This window comes from Macaca fascicularis, chromosome 4 (assembly GCF_037993035.2).
Source record: "Macaca fascicularis isolate 582-1 chromosome 4, T2T-MFA8v1.1".
NCBI classification, from domain to species: domain Eukaryota; kingdom Metazoa; phylum Chordata; class Mammalia; order Primates; family Cercopithecidae; genus Macaca; species Macaca fascicularis.
In genome coordinates, this window is record NC_088378.1 from 125618212 (window position 1) to 125637048 (window position 18837).

An 18837-nucleotide genomic window follows, 5' to 3' on the forward strand; every position below is an offset into this window, starting at 1 on the left:
GTTACAGAATACTGTTATCAAGGATTAAAACAATCACAATTTTTGAAAAAACTAGAAAAATAATATTATATGTAGAGTGAGGCAAGAACTTTATCCTGTAGGGTATTATCCTGCAGTGAGTCCTGTGGGGTATCCTGAGAGGGATTAAGCACAGGAGGAGGGGAGTCCGTTTTAAGACCTACTTTAGAGGTTGAGGGAAGTTGGCATCCTAGAGGACCATGAAGCTGGAGATAAAGGAATTAATTCTGGGGACTGTCCAGGCAGGACAGAATGATGGGCTGAGCCAAGACAGGGCAGGAAAATCGAAGGAGAGGAGTAGGAAGGGTTCAGGACATACTAAGTAAGTAAAGTAAGTGGGATTTGACTACTAAAAACCACTATTCGGCATTTATTTTAAAGTTTCATTTATTCATCAACACTTTTATAGCCTTCATTTTGTATCAGGCACCATTCACAGCACTTAGCTAATATGATTCATTTCATCCTTCTAGCATCTTAGGTACTATCATTAACCTCATTTCACAGTCAGGACAGGGTGAGAGTAAGTTACTTACCCAAGGTCGCACATCTAGTGAATTGCTGTTAAAAAATTAAAACTCCCAGTCATGCTCCAATTAAGCCTTAAACAGTCATACATTCTTCCTTAAAAATATTCTTTGTCATCCATATTCAGACAGTTTATTTGCACACTGAGAGTGGAAAGCCACCTCAAGCCCATTGGAAGCAGCTGAGTATACACTTTAAATAAGTGCATTAATTAAATCAATAGGGCAGCCCCACGTAGACACACACATCTCTGAACAGGACACTAGCCAGCCACTTGACTGGAAGTGCCCTGGGGGAGCCCAGACTCCATCCCCGTCCCCGGGACTCAACCTCATGGCTAGCACTGGTTTGAAATCCCACATGAAAAAATATGCTCTTTTCAATAACTAGAGTTTAGACTTTGCCTGGGAGACTCATAGAGGCAAGTTCATGACGCAGTTAACATTTTCCCTTTTAGAAGTAACACTGGGCCGGGCGCGGTGGCTCAAGCCTGTAATCCCAGCACTTTGGGAGGCCGAGACGGGCGGATCACGAGGTCAGGAGATCGAGAGACGATCCCGGCTAACACGGTGAAACCCCGTCTCTACTAAAAAATACAAAAAACTAGCCGGGCGAGGTGTCGGGCGCCTGTAGTCCCAGCTACTCGGGAGGCTGAGGCAGGAGAATGGCGTAAACCCGGGAGGCGGAGCTTGCAGTGAGCTGAGATCCGGCCACTGCACTCCAGCCTGGGTGACAGAGCAAGACTCCGTCTCAAAAAAAAAAAAAAAAAAAAAAAAAAAAGTAACACTGGCACTCAGGAGTGGGGGCTTCCATCATGATCATTAGGAAGTGGAAAGTGGAAGCAGTGAGGAGCAGAGGGCCCCATTTGGTCTTTTACCAAGCAGTGGATGAAGGGACTCGGGGCTCGGGTACAACCCTAGTCTGCTAGTGATGTGCTGTGACCTCTTGAGCCAGTCCCTTCACCTCTTGAACCAGTCCCTTCTCTGCTCTCGGCCTCAGTCCCCTTCTCTGTGACAGGATGCCTCCCAGAGCCCTTCTTGCTCTCTGATTCTTCACATGCCCTTTAGCCAGGTTCCCCCACCACCACCACACCACCCCCAGTACAACTGTGCCTTTCCTGGGCTGCTTCTCTAACTCAGGGGTCTCCAATCTGCAACCACAGTGGGACCACAAGGTGGGCAGAGATCACTGGAGTCATATGCCCCATGTGTCCTTGAACATTATTCCAGAGGGGAGTCATCATCTGACTTCATCATCATTTATCAGATTCTAAGTTTCCGTGATCCAAATAGAGCTGGGCAGGGCTGGATGCAGACCCTCCCTCCAGTCTCTCCTCTCCACCTACCTTCCCTGTCCTGAGCTCTGCTCCCACTGGTCCAGATCCTTCTCTGCACTGCAGTTGTGTATAGGAGGTTTTATGAAGTGCATTCCTGCCATGTTAGTGACCTAACAATCCAGTACACTCAGGTAGCCGAACCCTCGAAGCTGTTAAAATGCATATCTCCAGAAGGCTACCAAGGTGGGAGTGCTAAGGGTGAGGCCATCAGGTATTCCAGAGCGCTCCAGGAGTATACCTTAGCTGCCTCTGCACCCATCAGACTGAGGCAGGTGCCATAATCACCTCCCAGTAAATGTTACCAAGCCAGTGCCTCAGCCCCATAGAGACCTGCTAGTCTGCCCACAACAAACCACCAGCCTCACCAGCTTCCCAAGCGACCCAAGCTGGGAGGTGGAGGGGCTGGCAGGTTGTGAGGCCTCTGGAGCAGGGCAGCCTGGCCTTCTGGTTCTCTAGGGGGCAGCAAAACCCTCATAACCATTCACCAAGCGCTGGTCGGCCATGTGTTTCTCATCATACCACTATTTGTAAAAGCTGCCAAAAGCCAACACATTATGGGAGCCTTTTCCCCTTAGCTTTATTTTTTAAAGGAGAAAACCACATACAAACACTCCAACCATTTTTTTTCAAATCACATTTGATCCCAGGGAGCATTTGGTGTCAAAATGAGGAATCCAGGAAGTCTCAAGTTGTTTCTAAATGAGACTAACATCCATCCCTCTCCTTAGACTGACCCAGTGAACACTCGACAAGGAAGTGTTGTGATTAATGCTGGGATTACTGTTGAGACATTCTGGCCCTTGCCTTTCATCTCCATGGAGTGGCCGAAGTTTCTAGGATTCAGCACTGAGAGTCAGGAGCCCTGCCTCTGGCCACCTCTCTACCAGTGTTTGTCATATGACCTTGGGCAAGCCTCTCTCCCTCTCAGACCCTCCTTGCCTTCTCATCTCTAAAATGAGGGGGTGAAACTACGTAGTCTCCAAAATGCCTTTTGTTGCATGTTCCACGATTCCATGAGTTTCTCAAAGTACTCTTCCAGAGCTGGCTACTGTCTCAAATAATCCTACTACATAGATGCTGTAATAAAAATTCAGGAGGGTAAACTGATATAGTCTAGTTACACAGTATGTCATTTAGTCACTCATCTAGCAAGAACGATTTAAGTATCAACAGGGTTCAGAACACTGACAGAATTGGAAGACAACTTGAATTCATTATTTTAAAAACTGTATAGCGATAACTCACCACAGTGAAAAACAAGAATGTTCTGACCTTCTGGGAGGTAGAGAAACAGCCTCCAGACCTCCCACAGGATGGCATGGTAGCTGGGGACAGGAAGTTTAGAGTCAGAGTGACTCAGGTTCAAATCCATACCACTAGGGTTGTGCTAGGCTGCAGTAACAAATCAGCCATAAAATTCCAATGGCTTAACAGACCACAGGTTTATTTCTCACTTGAGCAAATTCTGAGAGGGTAGTGTGGCCCTGTTCCATCCTGTAGCTTTTGGAATACATACCCTCCAAGTTTCCTTCAGCAGGGAAAGAGAGAAGAAAGATCTCCCAAAGGGTTTTGCAGGGCCAGGGCTGAAAAAAAAAAATGTCATGGTGACGTTACTTTCCCTCCTATCACATTGGTCAGAATCCACACACGATGCCAACTTAGGTGCTTAGGTGAGAGAGCAGCTGGGAAATAGAATTACATGGCTATTTAATGAATATGCATTATCCATTCATCAGGCAAATGACCTGAAATCTCTAGAATCTTTAATTCTCACATCTATAAAACAAGAACCATACTGTTGATCTTATAGGGCTATTGTAGAAAATACTACTACTGAGCATAGTGCCTGATATGAAGTAAGAGCTCATTAAATGGTAGCTCAAAGAGTTAGAAAGAGTGGTCAGTGCCTGTTTTGGGTCTGTCTCCCAGGTGCAATTGTACAGACAATTGGTGACCTTAGGTCTTAAAACCCCAGATCCTAAGGGATATCTTTTAATGAATAAGCCAGGCCTCTTTCACCTCCAGGGATATTTTGCTTACACAGCAGACATGAGTAAAGCACACAGTCAAGGATTAGAAAAGTCAGACGCATTAACCTCTTTCTCGCGTGAGGGGTTGGTGAACTAAGGAAGTGGGAACAATGGAGAAAGGAGAGAGAGAGGACGTCCTTCCACTTTTCAGCTCGTTAGAAAAAGGAGGGAAAACACTCAAGCTGCCATCAGCAAGGGCATTCCATCAGGATCGTCTTTCTTTTTCTCCAGGGTATCTATCCCCAACACCAGTCTCAGGGCCTGGTCCTCAGTAGGTGTTTCATGCACATTGGTTTAATTGCATGGCGGGTATCCTTTTGTTTAGTGTCTTGGTTGGCTGCGACTAGTCGGTGAGAAATCAGTTGAAACTCTAAACCAGTTAGGGCACTTACCATCTGCAATGGTTTTCTCTTCCTTTTTGCTACTATTTTCTACTTTTGAATTTTTTTTTTTTTTTTTGGAGAGAAGCCAACTGTTTTACTTCCCAGAATGAAAGTTAAGTGAACGCATCTGAAATAAGATATCTTAAAAACAGGTTTTAGAGAAATTTTCATCAGTTAGATCAGGGGTCAGCAGCTTTATCTGTAAAAGGTCAGATAGTCCTGTGTTTTTGGCTTTGTGTGCTCTTCAGTGTCTGTCACAATTCCACGGTGACACTGGGCAAGAAGCCATAAACTAGTATGGAAATGAATGGGCATGGCTGTTTCCATAATCTTTTACTTATGAACACTGAAATTTGAATTTCATATTATTGTCACATATCACAAAACAGTATCCTCCTTTTGATTTGTTTCAAGCATTTAAAAATGTAAAAACCATTGTTAGCTTGAGAACCACAGACAAATAGGGATCATGGGTCACAGTTTGCTGACTCCTGAGTTAGAAAACTTTATCATCTCTTTGATTATCATCAGATCACATCAAATGTTATTTCAAAGCTGTTTCTGTGAATGAAACACTCTTCCCTAGCCTTTTAGAGAAACAAAATGTTATTTGTAGCCCACTTCTTTGCATATTTAAAACATGCCATAAATATGGAGGTAAAATGAATGCACTTATCCTATACAGTATCCTCCCTCAGTGTAGTTACTGAAATTTGTGAGATTAACATCTTAGAGACACGTTTCCCACAAGAACAAAGCTCAAATGGAACACTGCACTATACAGAAAAGTCCCAATGAGTTCTAGTGCTTGGGAAACAGGATGACACCGCCATAGCACCCTGAATACACAATCCTCTGTCATCAGCTTGGATTTGGTACCACATATCCCTGTTTGACCCACCCTGATTGTGAAGAAATGATCCGATGACTGAAAGTTTGACCAATTGATGAGATACAGCAAAACAAAGCAAGAAACCCAAACCAAGCTACCCACTGAGGTGTATTTTCTAGGCCTTTCTGTCCTTACATTATCAAGGAGAAACAAAGAACACTTGGCATTTGTTAATGGTAATTTAAGTTTATCGATTCTAATAGCATGCTGAATTATATGTGAGATAGCCGAAATAGGAAGAGATGCCACTAAATTCCCACGTCTTGGTAGATTATCTAGTACCTTGCAGGAAGCCCTGCTATGTGCCCCCAGCCACAGCAGATGAATATGATGATTCTCAGTTTACCCAGGAAGACATATGTGGAGCATCGGTGCAGAGCGCCCCCTCCTGGTGGATGGAGACAGCTCCTCCAGGGTGCGTAGCTCAGCCTTTAGGGCTCTGGGGCTTTGAGAATCAACAGCGGAGTTTATGGGAAGCCACACAACGTGGAATTTAAAACCTAGTCTTCCACAGTGAAACTGCCTGGATTGGGATCCTGGCTCTGCCAGGCAGCCATGTGACCTCAGGCAAATTGCTTAACCTCTCTATGCCACCGTTTCCTTATGTGGGAAGTTAGGCTAAGAATAGTACCAATAGAGTTGTTCTGAGGAGGGAATGGTGAATTTGTGTAAAGGGATTAGAATAGTGCATGCCGCACAGTAGGTGCTCAATGCAAATTACCTTTCACTGTTTCCAGAGAAGCAGTGGAGGGGGAAGGACACTGCTGCAGGGCCAGGAAACCAGGTTCTCATCGTCCCTCCACTGTTTATTAGCCATCAACATTTATCTTCTCAGGTATCCAGCTCCCTTCCGTGTAAAAGGAGGACAATAATGCCTTCCTTATCTGCCTCACAGCAGAGAGTGGACTCTTCCAATGGCAGTATCTTTGAAATTACACAGCCACATAACATGGCCGCAAAAGGAGTCCTAGCTCATGGGCCAGTTGAGGAACAGAAAAGCATTCAAGAACAACAAATATTTTTTAAAATCTTGTTTGGTTCAAACTATCAAAAACATCAAAACAGACAAAAAGGATTTTGCTTTTTAAGCATAAAGCAATCCAACAGCCGGCAGTCAAAAACTATTCACCCAGAGATCACAAAGGTGCACATTAATTGAAAATAATGATAACCTGGCAACAGTCCCCCATCTCTTCCCACCCCTACCTGGCCATACCCATAAAATGCTTGTGAAATAATACTTACTTGAGTTGATTTTCTCACTTTGATGGGGCTAATGAGTCCAAGCCCTGGGTTCCCACATGAGCAAGTTTACCTCCTTCAGTCTCAAGGCCAATCGTCCTAACTCCGGCCTGCCTCTTGTATTATTCTGGCTTCAAAATGAAAGGCTCTGTGGGAGAGGGGAGGGGGAGCTGGATCATTGCAAATCTATCTCCAAATAAAATAAAATAAAATAAAACAATTGAAAACACATGTCCTTTTTTGGAGCTTGGTAGTTTCTGCATCTTATTACTGCACACAAATAATAAGCGTGTGAAGGACGTGTCAGAAGAGGACCGTGGGTATTCTTCCTTTGGAGAAGTGGTTTAGTGCTAACATACCTGGCATCTCCTTGCTCCCAGAATCAGCTCTGTGTAGCTAGGATTATAATCATAGTACTAGCAATAGATGGCTATTTTAGTGGGTAGAGGAAGTGTTGAGAACCCTACCTGATAGAGAGGCAAGCTCAGCAGGAACTTTGGTTGGGCGCTCTCACTGGCACATCACTGTTGGTGGTCCCAATAAAAGGACACATCCTAAGCCCCCTGAGTGGTATTCTGGTTCTTTACCTAGCAGACTGTGTCACCCTAGGCAGATCTCAGCACCTCTCTGGGCTCTGGTTTCTTCCATGGATGACCTAGGGCTGAGAATGCCCACCCTCCCTATAGGATGAGGATAAAGACCCCCAAAACATTTTGTAGATGCAGCTGGAAAGGGAAGTATTGCTCATCGTGATAGGGATAGGCTCACCCTTAAAGGAGCTCCAAGTCTACTGATTCACAGAACACTGCATCCTCCATTTCAGGTACCCCAAACTGGCTGCAAAACACCGGGAATCCAACACAGCAGGCATTGACATCTTTTCCAAGTTCTCTGCCTACATCAAAAACACCAAGCAGCAGAACAATGCCGGTGAGTGACTCGCTTCCACCAAGAACCCCTGGCAGTGTCTGCTTGCTGCCCAAGGCATCTTCAATTTGCCCATGGGTATGTCAAATACTTGGGCCAGAGAAGCATCTGGAACCAATACTGCTTATTATTTGCCCCCACCTCCCCCCCCCCCCACCATCTAGTCCCCCTTGACACAGGGGAGGCGGTGGTGGATCCTGCTGCCTGGCTGGTGCAGGAGGAAAGGCCAGGGGCTTTACTGCCAAGCTGGAGAGAGGAACGCAGTTTGTGCTCTGAGCCTGCCTTATTGCACAGCATAGTGCACTGCACAGGACAGTCCTAACTGCCCATTGTCCCAAGTTCACAACCCTGCCTGTGATCACATGAGAAAAACATATTCCCTCCTCCTTCTGGTCCCTGCAATATTTCTCCAGGGATTTTTCCAGAGGCCAAGGGAGAGGCAGCACAGTCACTACGTGGCAAATGCGGAAGTCAGACCTGAGCTGTGTTCTCCCCTTCTGCAGGACAGTGGGCTCTGGAAAGCCACTCCTCAAAGCCTGTCCCAGCCTCCATTGGGCCCTTCATTTCTGGCATTGGCTGCAGAATTCAGAACTTGGTTCTCTTGCAGGGCCTTCTGAAAGGGAGCTGAGTCCCCTCCAATTAAGCTCACAGCACTTTCAGTCCTTCATTTGTCATTGTCCTTTAAGAATTACCTAAAGCCACTTGAATAGAACCATCCAATTAAGCAAGCATAACACTTGAAGAACGGTGTTAGGGCCATGAGGAACAGGCTGGCCACTGCAGTGCCAACCTGGGGGGCTTGGATTTTTATCCTATGGGCAATGGCAGCCATTCCCTTGCCCTCAGAATGGGATGACAAGACAGCCTCACAGGCTGGATGACTGGAGTCCAGCACAAAGCCAAGCAGTGTAAGTGCTCCATGAATCTTTGTGAATAAACGAGTGACTGATGCACAATGGACCAAAACAAGGGAATAGATGCTAGATGCCCCAGAAGCTCCAAGGAGAATAGCATCTCTTTGGATCAAGGCGACCAGCATATGCAGCCATGCATGGTCAAAGAGATGAAATGTTGGCAGGAACAGAGTTGGTGTAGTGGGAAGTAAATAATTTAGGAAGTTACTGAGGACCTGGATTGTGACAAGTGCAAAATTCGATTCTGGAGGTCCAAAGAAGAAACAAACACTTCCTCAGTCTTCAGTGCCTGGCAGGTGCAGAAGGAAAGGCTTCAAGTCAGTTTGATCCAAGAGATCTGGAGAGCCAATTAATCGCAGGTAAAAGAACAAAATAATTTCTGTCGAAGGTATTCAGAACCGGAAGCATTTACCATGCAGGTAAATGCATGAGACTCCTTTTCTGGGAGTTTCAACTGGGTCGTAAGGATTAAGAAAGAAGCAGTCAGCTGAGATCATTGAGTGGGAGATGTGGGGAAGTTGAGAAAAGGTCAGGGACAGAGACTGGAAAAAGTGACTGAAGCCTGCAATGCCAGCCTGAAGGGCTTGGTTCTTTGTCTTGTGGGCAATGGCACCCATTAGAGGTGTGTGTAGAGAAACTAGAAAGAGAGTGGCTTCTGGGAAATAAGAAGAAGGCTGTGTAAAATACTTTCAATCTACTTGGTGCTCTTGCTTCATTGCTGCTTGGACCCTGTAGTGTGCTGAGTAGTACCCCCGCAGAATTCACATCCAACCTGGGCAACATAGCAAGACGCTGTCTTAAAAAAAAAAACTTGTTTTCAATTAGCTGGGCAAGGTGATGTATGACTATAGTCCCAGCTACTCAGGAAACCAAGACAAGAGGATTGCTTGAACCCAGGAGGTCGAGGCTGCAGTGAGCTATGATCATGCCACTGCATTCCAACCTGGGTGAAAGAGCAAGGTCCTGTCTCTAAAAAAAATTTTTTTTTAATGTATGTCCACCTGGGATCTCAGAATGTAACCTCACTTGGAAATAGGGTCTTTGCAACTATAATTAGTTAAGGATTTGGCGATGAGATCATCTTGGATTTAGTGTAGTCCCTAAATCCAATGACTGCTGTTTTTAAAAGAATAGGAGAGGGGCCAGGTGTGGTGGCTCTTGCCTGTCATCCCAGTACTGTAGGAGACCAAGACGGGCGGATCACCCGAGGTCAGGACTTTGAGACCCCCATCTCCACTAAAAATACAAAAATTAGCCAGATGTGGTGGCACATGCCTGTAGTCCCAGCTTCTTGGGAGGCTGAGGCAGGAGAGTGACTTGAACCCAGGAGGCGGAGATTGCGATGAGCTGAGATCACACTGCTGCCCTCCAGCCTGGGCAACAGAATGAGACTCTGTCTCAGAAAAAAAAAAAAAAAAGAAAAGAAAAGAGAAAAAGAGGAGAGGAGAGGATAGAGCCGTGCAGGGGAGAAGGTCGTGTGAAGGCAGTCAGAGACTGGGGTGATGCTGTCACAAGCCAGGGAACTCTTCGCTTTCTGGAAGCTGGAAGAGGCAAGGAAAGACACCTGCTAACACCTTGATTTTGGAACTGTAAGGGGAAAAGTCTCTGTTGTATTAAGCCACCCAATTTGTGGTACTTTGTCGTAGCAGTCCTAGGAAATGAATACGGCCCCTCAGAGCCATTGTGCGAAACAACAGCCATTGCTGCTTTCCTGGCTGAGGACACAGAACCAAACAAGAGGGCCCATGACTTGTCTGCCCCCAAGGCAGAGCTGGCTCTCGAACCCTCATTTTCAGACGCCACACCCAGTATCCTTTCCTCTTGGCCACAAATATCTTCTTTCATACTTGTCAAAGTGCCCTCAGAAAGATTATCTTATTTGAGCCTTCCAGGTTTTTAAAATTATAAATGGTATTTACATATTATCCATATTTACAGTTCTCCTATTCCCAAGGCCAAAGCCAGTTTCCACCAAATGCCGCATATCCATTTCTTATAAACTCAGTACTCTCCAATTTTCATTGTTTCCCCTTCTTCTGTTTCACCCTGTTTTCTTCTGTAATGAGACTTGCCCTTGTGACTCCTGCTTCCCCTAACTCATTTGCACATTTCAAAGCTCCAGCATTGCTGCTTTCCCAAAAAGCCTGTCCCCAGATGTGCTATTCCACCTTCTGTTTAGCAAGACACCACACATTCCTTCCCTAGAACTATAACTTGCCCACGCCCCTCCCTTCCTCTTTACTTGTCCTTCCTCCCACCCAATATCCCCCAGTTGTAGTCCACTGGGCCCAAAATTCTTAGACTTAGCAAGCCAGAGATCAAGACTCCTATAGGGCTTGCCCTCCTGTAGAGAGCAGCATGGCTCCTACGCTACCGTCCCAGAGCCCCACAGCCCCTGACCCGGGAGAGGGTCCATCCCCTGTCTGCTCCGTGTGAGCTCTGTGGCTGTGGCCGATCCCCAAGAGCATCAGCATTCAGGCCCAGGCCTCCTTCCATATGCCGCCCTACATTACTTTGCCAGTTTCTTTCCCCTCTGGATCTTCAGCGCTGCACCTAGTTCTGCAACTTTCTTTCTTTAAAGGGTTTCTCTTGTGTTTTCATTTACTTTATCTTGAGCAGAGCCCTCCCTCCCCTCCACCTGGTCACTAATGCCCCAGCCCCCATACACACACTGACCCAGGTCAAGATCCTTCTCTGCCCTCTCAACATGAAAGCATGAGAAAAACCAACACTGTTACGTGGTTCTCCATGGTGGGTCATCTCTCCACTCCTGTGGTGACTGCAGGAACCACCAAGTAAAATTTCCCTGTTGTTCCCCAAAGCCTCATAAGTCCTCAGCTACCACATCCATGGGAATCATCCTGGCAGTACTGGAGTAATGGAGAGAATCATCCATTAGTCTGTACAGTCAGTCATTCATTGATTCATTCAAAAAAACTGCAAGTTATACAAAGTGTCTACAAGTCCGAGCTAATATTTAAAGGGCACTGCTTATGTGCCAGGTACTGTGCTAGGTTCTGGAGTTGCCAAGGCAATGAGACAAAGTCATTGCCCTCCATGAACCTAACAATCTACAGGGGGCTGTAAAACATGAAAACATGCAATTCCTGGCCTGGGATTGAATCCCAGCACTTTTAACTGCACAACTTTACCCAAGAGACTTACTTTCTCTGAGCCTCTGGCTCTGCATCTGTAAAATGGACTTTATATTCAGATTCTTTATCTGCCAATTAAGGCAAAATGATATCACCAAGGTTTGTAATGCAGGTTCATCTATTTTATAACTCAGTGTATGTAAAACCCTTAACGCAGAGCCTGGCCTAGTAACTGTTAAATTTGATTATTTTGTTTATGGCTATTAGCACAAAAATAGGACCAAGATGAGTAATGGCATCAGAAACTGCTGCTTCAGCTCTTGCTTCCCCCTCAGTGAGCTCTTCCAGATCTCCCACCCATTCAGTCTATTTTCTACTTTTTAGACTTTGTTGGTGCATGGTCCTCCTCTCCAAAGTGTCATCAAGGAGCGTCAGTGGCCTGGCCCAACTCTCATACCTCAGTAGCCTTGCATTTTTGTTTGTTCCCCGAGTGATGATTCTGTGCTCCGTGTTGAGGCCTATCATTGTACTCGCCCCTCCTCTGTAATTTCTAGATCTGGGTCCCCTTGATCTGCAGTAACCAGATTCTGCCTCCATGGCCCCTCCTCTCACTCTTTCCAAACCTGCTCTTCACTTCACTTAAATGTAGCCTGGATTTTCTCATGACTGGGTGGCAAGACCCCACATTAAGTCAGGTGCTACTTGGGGAAGTTGTTTCGTTTTCTTGTGCCTTAAGATCTCTCACCCCCACCCCTTGTTTTGGGGAGAAGGATAAGGGCTGTGTTTCTAAACATGCCATGTTTCCCATGCAGAGAGGCAGGCGACTCTGTGTGGCTCAACTTGCAGACTCTAAAGCCGACTGCTTTAAGTTCAGACACCAGCTTTGCCTCTTGTCCTTGTAACATGGGGCAGGTTACTTCAACTCTGTAATGCCTCAGTTTCCTCATCTGTAAAATGGGAGTAATAACTGTGCATACCTCATAAGTGTGCTTGGAATAATGCCCACCACCATGTTCAAAGTCAGCTGCTGGGGCCGGGCACGGTGGCTCACCCCTGTAATCCCAGCACTTTGGGAGGCCGAGGCAGGTGGATCATCTGTGGTCAGGAGTTTGAGACCAGCCTGACCAATATGGCGAAACCCTGTCTCTACTAAAAATACAAAAATTAGTCGGGTGTGATGACAAGCACCTGTAATCCCAGCTACTCAGGAGGCCGAGGGAGGAGAATCACTTGAATCCGGGAGGCGGAGGTTGCAGTGAGCCGAGATCACGTCACTGCACTCCAGCTTGGGCAACAAGAGTGAAAATCTTTGCTTTTGGTGCCAATGTTGTATTCTCATGTGTTTTTGCCCCTTTCTTTGTAGCTGGAGAGGAAGCAGGCATGCCTATGCCTGTAGCCTAAGACAAGAATTCAGTATTTCTCCTGCTGTATTCACGCCAACCACCTTCCATCCATCATTCTTTTGCACAGCCCACTTCCACAGGACTGCCTTTCCCCTAGTGAGCAGTCTAAAAAGCCCCAAGTGCAATAGTATCTAATCTGTATCACATGCAGGCTCGAGGCTTAAGCTCTCTCAGGCCTCTCAGGCGACCTGCACTAAATGGTGTTTTGCCCAATCTGGATGATTTTAGTCTTTCAAGGCTTCCTATGAATTCCCCCTTTTCTTCCCCCTTCAAGTCCACTTTTCTCTCTTATTTCCACCTCTGTATTCCTCTGTCTTGGGGGGCCTTCTTTCTATTTTAAAATTTATACTCCACTTGTTTCAGAAAGGCTTTATAGTTACTCACAGGGATGTATAAAGCATGTCAAACCAACAAAGGCCAGGAGGAGGTGAGAAAGAAAAACAAGGAGACTACCAGAAAATGGAGCCCTGGGTGAGTTAAAACAGCCGGGGCAGCCCCGGGGCCTTCGTGCGCCACACAGAAGGTAGACCACAAATTTGGCTCTAAACTTGTGAGCAGACAAAGCAAAACAGGGCCCCTGGTCAGCTGCAGCTCGGTCCTCCTAGAAGATAAAAACAAACCAGCCTCCCAGAAGAATAACAAATATTCCTGCTGTGAGCCGCAGGCACGGAGGAGCTGTGGTTTCCATTTTCTTTGGCTCTCCCCTCCTGTGACTTCTCTTTCAGGCTGCTGTAGACTCCAGGCCCTGCTGACTTTCTGCTGCTCTGACTCCTCTCCACCTTCCCCCACCTGTGGGCTGTGCTCCTCCCCATCTCACAACCCCTGTGTTCTCTCTTCACCTGAAACTCACTTTCTTCCTTTCTTTCCATCTTCTCTGGAAGACTCAGGAGACCTCCCTGCAGCCTCAGACGTGTGTCACCAACCTCCCTGCTCCTCTCTGTCCACCCAGGACATGGGACACAAAACAGCCCATCTGGGCTTATCTATTTTCATCAAGACGAATGGGCTCCCGCATTAAGTATGCAAAAACGCACCCCTTTCGCGCGAAAGGTTGCACCTAGTTCTCTTTTTATGGAAGACTCTGAGATGTCCTAACATACTCTTCCTAAAATATTTGTCCTAAGAAGGTGCTTCTAACTTCCTAAAGAAAGCCCTAAAAACCTTCCTTGGTATCTGTGATGTGCTGGGCACAGTGCTGTGTGTTCAGGGTACAAGGACCATGCTGAGATTGCGTTGCCCCTCATTAGTTGTAACTGCAGTGGCCATGTTTTCCAAACTGAAAATCAGATGCCTAACAAATTGCCTTCATTGAAAATAATCAAATTATAAGAAATTGGTACTGTCCCAGGAAATCCAGGACACATGTCCCCAAATGAAAAGCACCTGGTTAGGGCTAGCTAAGCCCTCTGCTTCTCCTTTCTCTCTCCAATCCAAGCTCAAATGTGGTTACCAGAGGGCGAGGGAGTGTACCTTAGTTCCCACCACCTCCTGGTTCCCAATTTGTTGCTGGAACAAAAAAGTAGCCATTAGCCACACAGGTCCCTGAGCAGTGTCTTGGTTCTGTTTCCAAATGAAGGCCAAGGTTTCCACCTCCCTAAGGCTCACATCAGAGGCTCCTCTTCCTGGAACCTGGAAGTGCGCAGTGTGCTCCCTGGGCTTATTCTGGAAAAAGTGATTGTCCGTCCTACATAGAATGGAAGAAGACTCTCGGGTTATTGTAGGAACCTCAGTGAGCTTATCTCAGAATTCAGATGATCATTCTCACTGAATGGGAACGTGATTGAAGGAGTACATTGTGGTTCTTATTAACACGATATCAATGACTGCCATCCTGCCTCTCTCGTTTCCCTTCCACATCTCCTAGAGCCCTCATAAAAGGCAGCAGAGGCGAGCCAGCCACAGCTGCATTCCTCGCTATTTCCTTGTCTTCATGTTCCATTCAGGCCCGAATCTTCAAATTGCTCCAGTCTTCTCCTTCTAAGAAGTGGCACCTGCAGTAGGTCATGCTCCTGGCTGATGCTGCTAGAAAAAGAACTCATCTGTATCACTGGCAGTCTTTCTTTTCCTTCCAGGTTCTCATGGTTTCTCATGGTTTGTGTCCCCAACAACCCTTCCCTGTTCTCCCATCTTGCAGACTGCCTGGTGTGACCACACCAATAGGCTAATTCCTGCAGCCTGCTCTGGTCCTGCCTACCTGGGAGTCACAGTGTCTCCTCCCCTTCACTCCCTTTTAATAAAATCTTAAGACTCTTAAAGTAAACATATTAAGCAAGATCATCCTCATTTGATGTATAGAAAATGTAGGCTTGCACACTTCAGCTTAACATTAGGAAGTTTACAATTAGGCCAGGCATGGTGGCTCACGTCTGTAATCCCAGCACTTTGGGAGGCCAAGGTGAGCAGATCACTTGAGGTCAGGAGTTTGAGTTCAGCCTGGCCAACAAGGCAAAACCCAGTCTCTACCAAAAGTACAAAAAAACCAGTCAAGCATGGTGGTGCACACCTGTAATTCCAGCTACTTGGGAGGCTGAGGCAGGAGAACCGCTTAAACCCGGGAGGCAGAAGTCACAGTGAGCCAAGATCATGCCACTGCACTCCAGCCTGGGTGTCAGAGCAAGATTCCATCTCAAAAACAAACATGCAACAAAACCTCTAAGAAACAACAACAAAAAATGCTATCACTTAAACAAAGTGTTTTCACTTAACCTCTCATATTTTGATTGTAAGACATTGCCTGATTTCACAGATGTTAAAGAGTGAAAAAAAAATGTGCACCTTAGACTTGATGAGATGTAATAGTGGACTTCCACAGTCCTTTCCAGATCTAACCTTTTATTGCTTCCTTGAGGCTATTCAGTGATATATCAGACCCTCCTTTTGCTTGACCTTGAGCTACCCTGTTGGAAAAAAAGTGAATCAAGTTCAACATTGCTTCTAAATTGCTCTGGGATAGCTGTACTAGCTCCATTTCCAGTAAATAGCAACTCCGCTCTCTGTCCCTCTTGCCTGGAAACAGGTAGCACTTCCTCGTAAGTCAGGCTTTGGCAAACTTTCTCTGTAAAGGGTCAGAGAGTAAGTAGTTTAGGCTTTGCAAGCTACATAGCCTCTACTAGACTCTGCTCAATTGTGCTGCAGGAATCATAAAGCAGCCACAGATAATATGTAAGCAAATAAATAGGACTGTGTTCCAATTAAACATCATTAAGGGACACTGAAATTTGAATTTCACATCATTCTCACATCATGAAATATTATTCTTCTTTTGACTTTTTTCCAACCATGCAAAAATGTAAAAAACAAAACAATTCTTAGCTTGAGGGCAGCATGAAAGTAGGCAGTGAACTGGATTTAGTCCTTGGACTGTAATTTGCTGACCTCAGTCTTAGGCAGTCCATGGCTACAATAGCAAGTTCTGCTAATTTCAGTATGCCTCAGCCTCCTCAATGGTAATATGGAGATTGTAATAGCACCCTCTCTTGTAGATTTGTCATGTTAATTAGATGAATTAATGAATATAAATCACTTAGGACAGTTCCTGGCACACAGTAGGCACCAATGTGTGATAGCTATTGCTGCTGCTGCTGTTGCTGCTGCTGCTATTAATTTCACAATGCTTCCCCCCTACCCCCATACCTAGTGTCCACCCTTTGGACTGGGCAACCCAGCTTTCCCTGTAATGTGGAAGCATGTGCTGCCCTCTCCTGGCAGGCAGAGGAATCGTCGCCAGAGCCAGCTGATAACGATTCATTCAAGGCCTGTGGATTCGCAAGGGTCTTCCTATACAAGGATTCAGTTTTAGCTAAGCCAGAGCTTAGAGGGTTCAGACAAGGCTAGGTCTTCTTCAAGGCTCAAAGTCACCTTCCACTATCTGTCCCCCGCACCAAGGGAAGGGCATGTCCACCAGGCCTGACAGATCTCCTGGAGGTCCCCGGCAGCCCTTCCCAGTGACAACTGCCCCCAAAATGTTTCTTTCTCCCTTTCCTCTCCCCATTCTACAACCTCCAGTCTTTACATTTATGAACTTCCTTGACCTAAAATAAAAAAGTGCTTGAAAGGATTCAGAGCGGCCTGGGAGGGCTGTTAGCCTAGAACTAACAAGCCTCTTATTATCAAAGGCCCTGTGCTTTCCCCCAAAGCGTCATGAAAGCCACTGCTGCTTCAGGGTAGGTGCGGAGGAGGGTGGGGGGCAGTGAGGTGGGGCATTTTTTCCAGATTCCCAGGATGTGGTGAGCCACGTTTAAAAGAGAGTGTGTGTATTTATTATTCCAAGCCACTTCAATCACAAGGCGCTTCATGCCTTCTCCCCTTCCTCCCTCCCAGCCCCTAACCCCGTGTTACAGTGGCCCTGTCTGGAGGGCCTGGCCATCCAGGGGATGGGTGCGGCATCCCCTTCTCATTCTGCCTTGTGCTCTGCCACAAGTCTGATGAGAAAGCTAAGGCTACGTGTAAAAGCAGCAGGAATGTGAAACCTAATTACCCCATAGCGTGCTCAGAAACAGAGTCACTTAGGTGGCCGTGGGGCTCCATGTCTACTGTGTTGGAAACACAGAGCAGTTCTTTTGGAGGACAGTTGGGTCCCAGGAAGACCTCCACAGAGGCCTGGGAGCCCCACGGTGGGCTGTTATCAGGCCATCTCGGTGAAGGCTCCTGGGTGGTCAGGCCAACCCCCACAGCAGTGCGGATAACATGTGACCGTCTCGCCACTTCCTCATAAAGCAGCCATTGCTGTCTCCTTTCAAAAACGCCTCTGGTCACAAAGGGACCCTTCAGGCTGCCTTCCTTGGCAACCCCTGTGTGCAAATAGCCAACTAGGGGTATTTTGTTTGTTGGTTTGTTGGGTTAAAGTTTTGCTTTGACTAGCATTCTTGCAAGGAAAAACAAATAGCCTAGGCTCGGTGGGACCCACCTCGGAGGTCTGGTGGGCTCTGCACTTGCATGTCCTCGTCTCCTCCCTCAAGGAGGGTCCTTGAGGCTGAGGGCAGGAGGGAGGGGAGGGGGGAAATGCTTTCTCTGGCCCCTCCCATGAGCTGCCCGAGGGATTCCTCCAGAGGGTCTTTGATTTGGTTCATTATTGAGGTGGATGCTTGCAATTTATAATTTAACAAATCTTGCTCCTGAAACGAATCCTTGGGCAGTTGTAAGGAAGGCGGTTGGTGGCGGTGTGGCCTGTTGAATGGGGCAGGCATGGGGAGGAGGGGGTGGGGAGAGCTGGGCCCTGCATGGGTGGGCGCATTCATTAGTGGAATTTTGCTGTGTGGGCTCCCCGACTGGAGTAGAGCGGAGACCACCAACACCATTCCATGTGGTGGAATTTCCCGCTGTCTGACCAGAATGAGTTCTCCTGGCCTGGCCTGGATGCAGATCAAGACCTGGGAAATAAAGGAACATTAAACAACCGATTTGCACATGAGTTAAATGCTCTTTCACCTCTTCCTACCGTTACCTCATCCTATGCAACCGACACCTCTTGTCTTTGTGCAGTCTACACACAGGAACCAAATACGTTTCTCAATCTCTCTCTCTCTCTCCACACACACACACACACACACACACACACAGACACTTATGCACTTCGTGTGTGTTCTGATGTTCCCATGTACTGGCAAAGCCCATCACATACCTCCTTAGACAGGCTCATTTCAATTAATCTGAAAAAAAGTGCTTACATGCAAAATTATATTCGTGATGGGACACAATGTAAGTCTCATAACTTTACCACTAAGCACAGGATATGCAGACTACAGAAGTACAGTAGTGTGTCCATGGGGGTGTGTGTCTACATTTCATTGTGTGTGTGTGTAGGTTGAAAGTATCATAGTTCTAGCAAAAGCTTCAGCATTTCTCGGCTTTGAAACATCTTTGGTACCAACTAGTGTTGCAAAGACATAAGAATTAAAACCAGGGATTAAATCTAGCCTGGTGTTCTGACTTTATCAGCAGTTTAGAGAGGATAATTTGTTGGGGAAAAGTTGCTACATGGAACTTTGCCTTTAAAACCCCAGGCTTTCTTTCAAATCCTGCTCCAGAGCCGTCTTGCAGGAAGTCATTCCACCCCACCTCAAGCTTGTT

At 46.5% G+C, this 18837-nt stretch overlaps 1 protein-coding gene and 1 long non-coding RNA gene across 5 annotated transcripts in view; one reads left to right on the top strand and one right to left on the bottom strand.

The window, feature by feature from the left end:
• CLIC5 (chloride intracellular channel 5) overlaps positions 1 to 18837 on the top strand; it is a 132520-nt gene that overhangs the window by 65998 nt on the left and 47685 nt on the right. For all 4 annotated transcript variants that reach the window (XM_065543943.2, XM_074037856.1, XM_065543942.2 and 1 more), the window contains one exon: positions 7253 to 7359. In XM_065543943.2, the coding sequence (XP_065400015.1) occupies positions 7253 to 7359 (107 nt within the window). The remainder of the gene's footprint in view (positions 1 to 7252; positions 7360 to 18837) is intronic.
• Positions 3364 to 18837, bottom strand: part of LOC123572948 (uncharacterized) — a 64227-nt gene continuing 48753 nt past the window's right edge. Inside the window, exons 2-3 of the long non-coding RNA XR_006697582.3 lie at positions 6433 to 6577; positions 3364 to 3465 (exon numbers count right to left, since the gene is read on the bottom strand). This is a non-coding gene — a long non-coding RNA (uncharacterized lncRNA). The remainder of the gene's footprint in view (positions 3466 to 6432; positions 6578 to 18837) is intronic.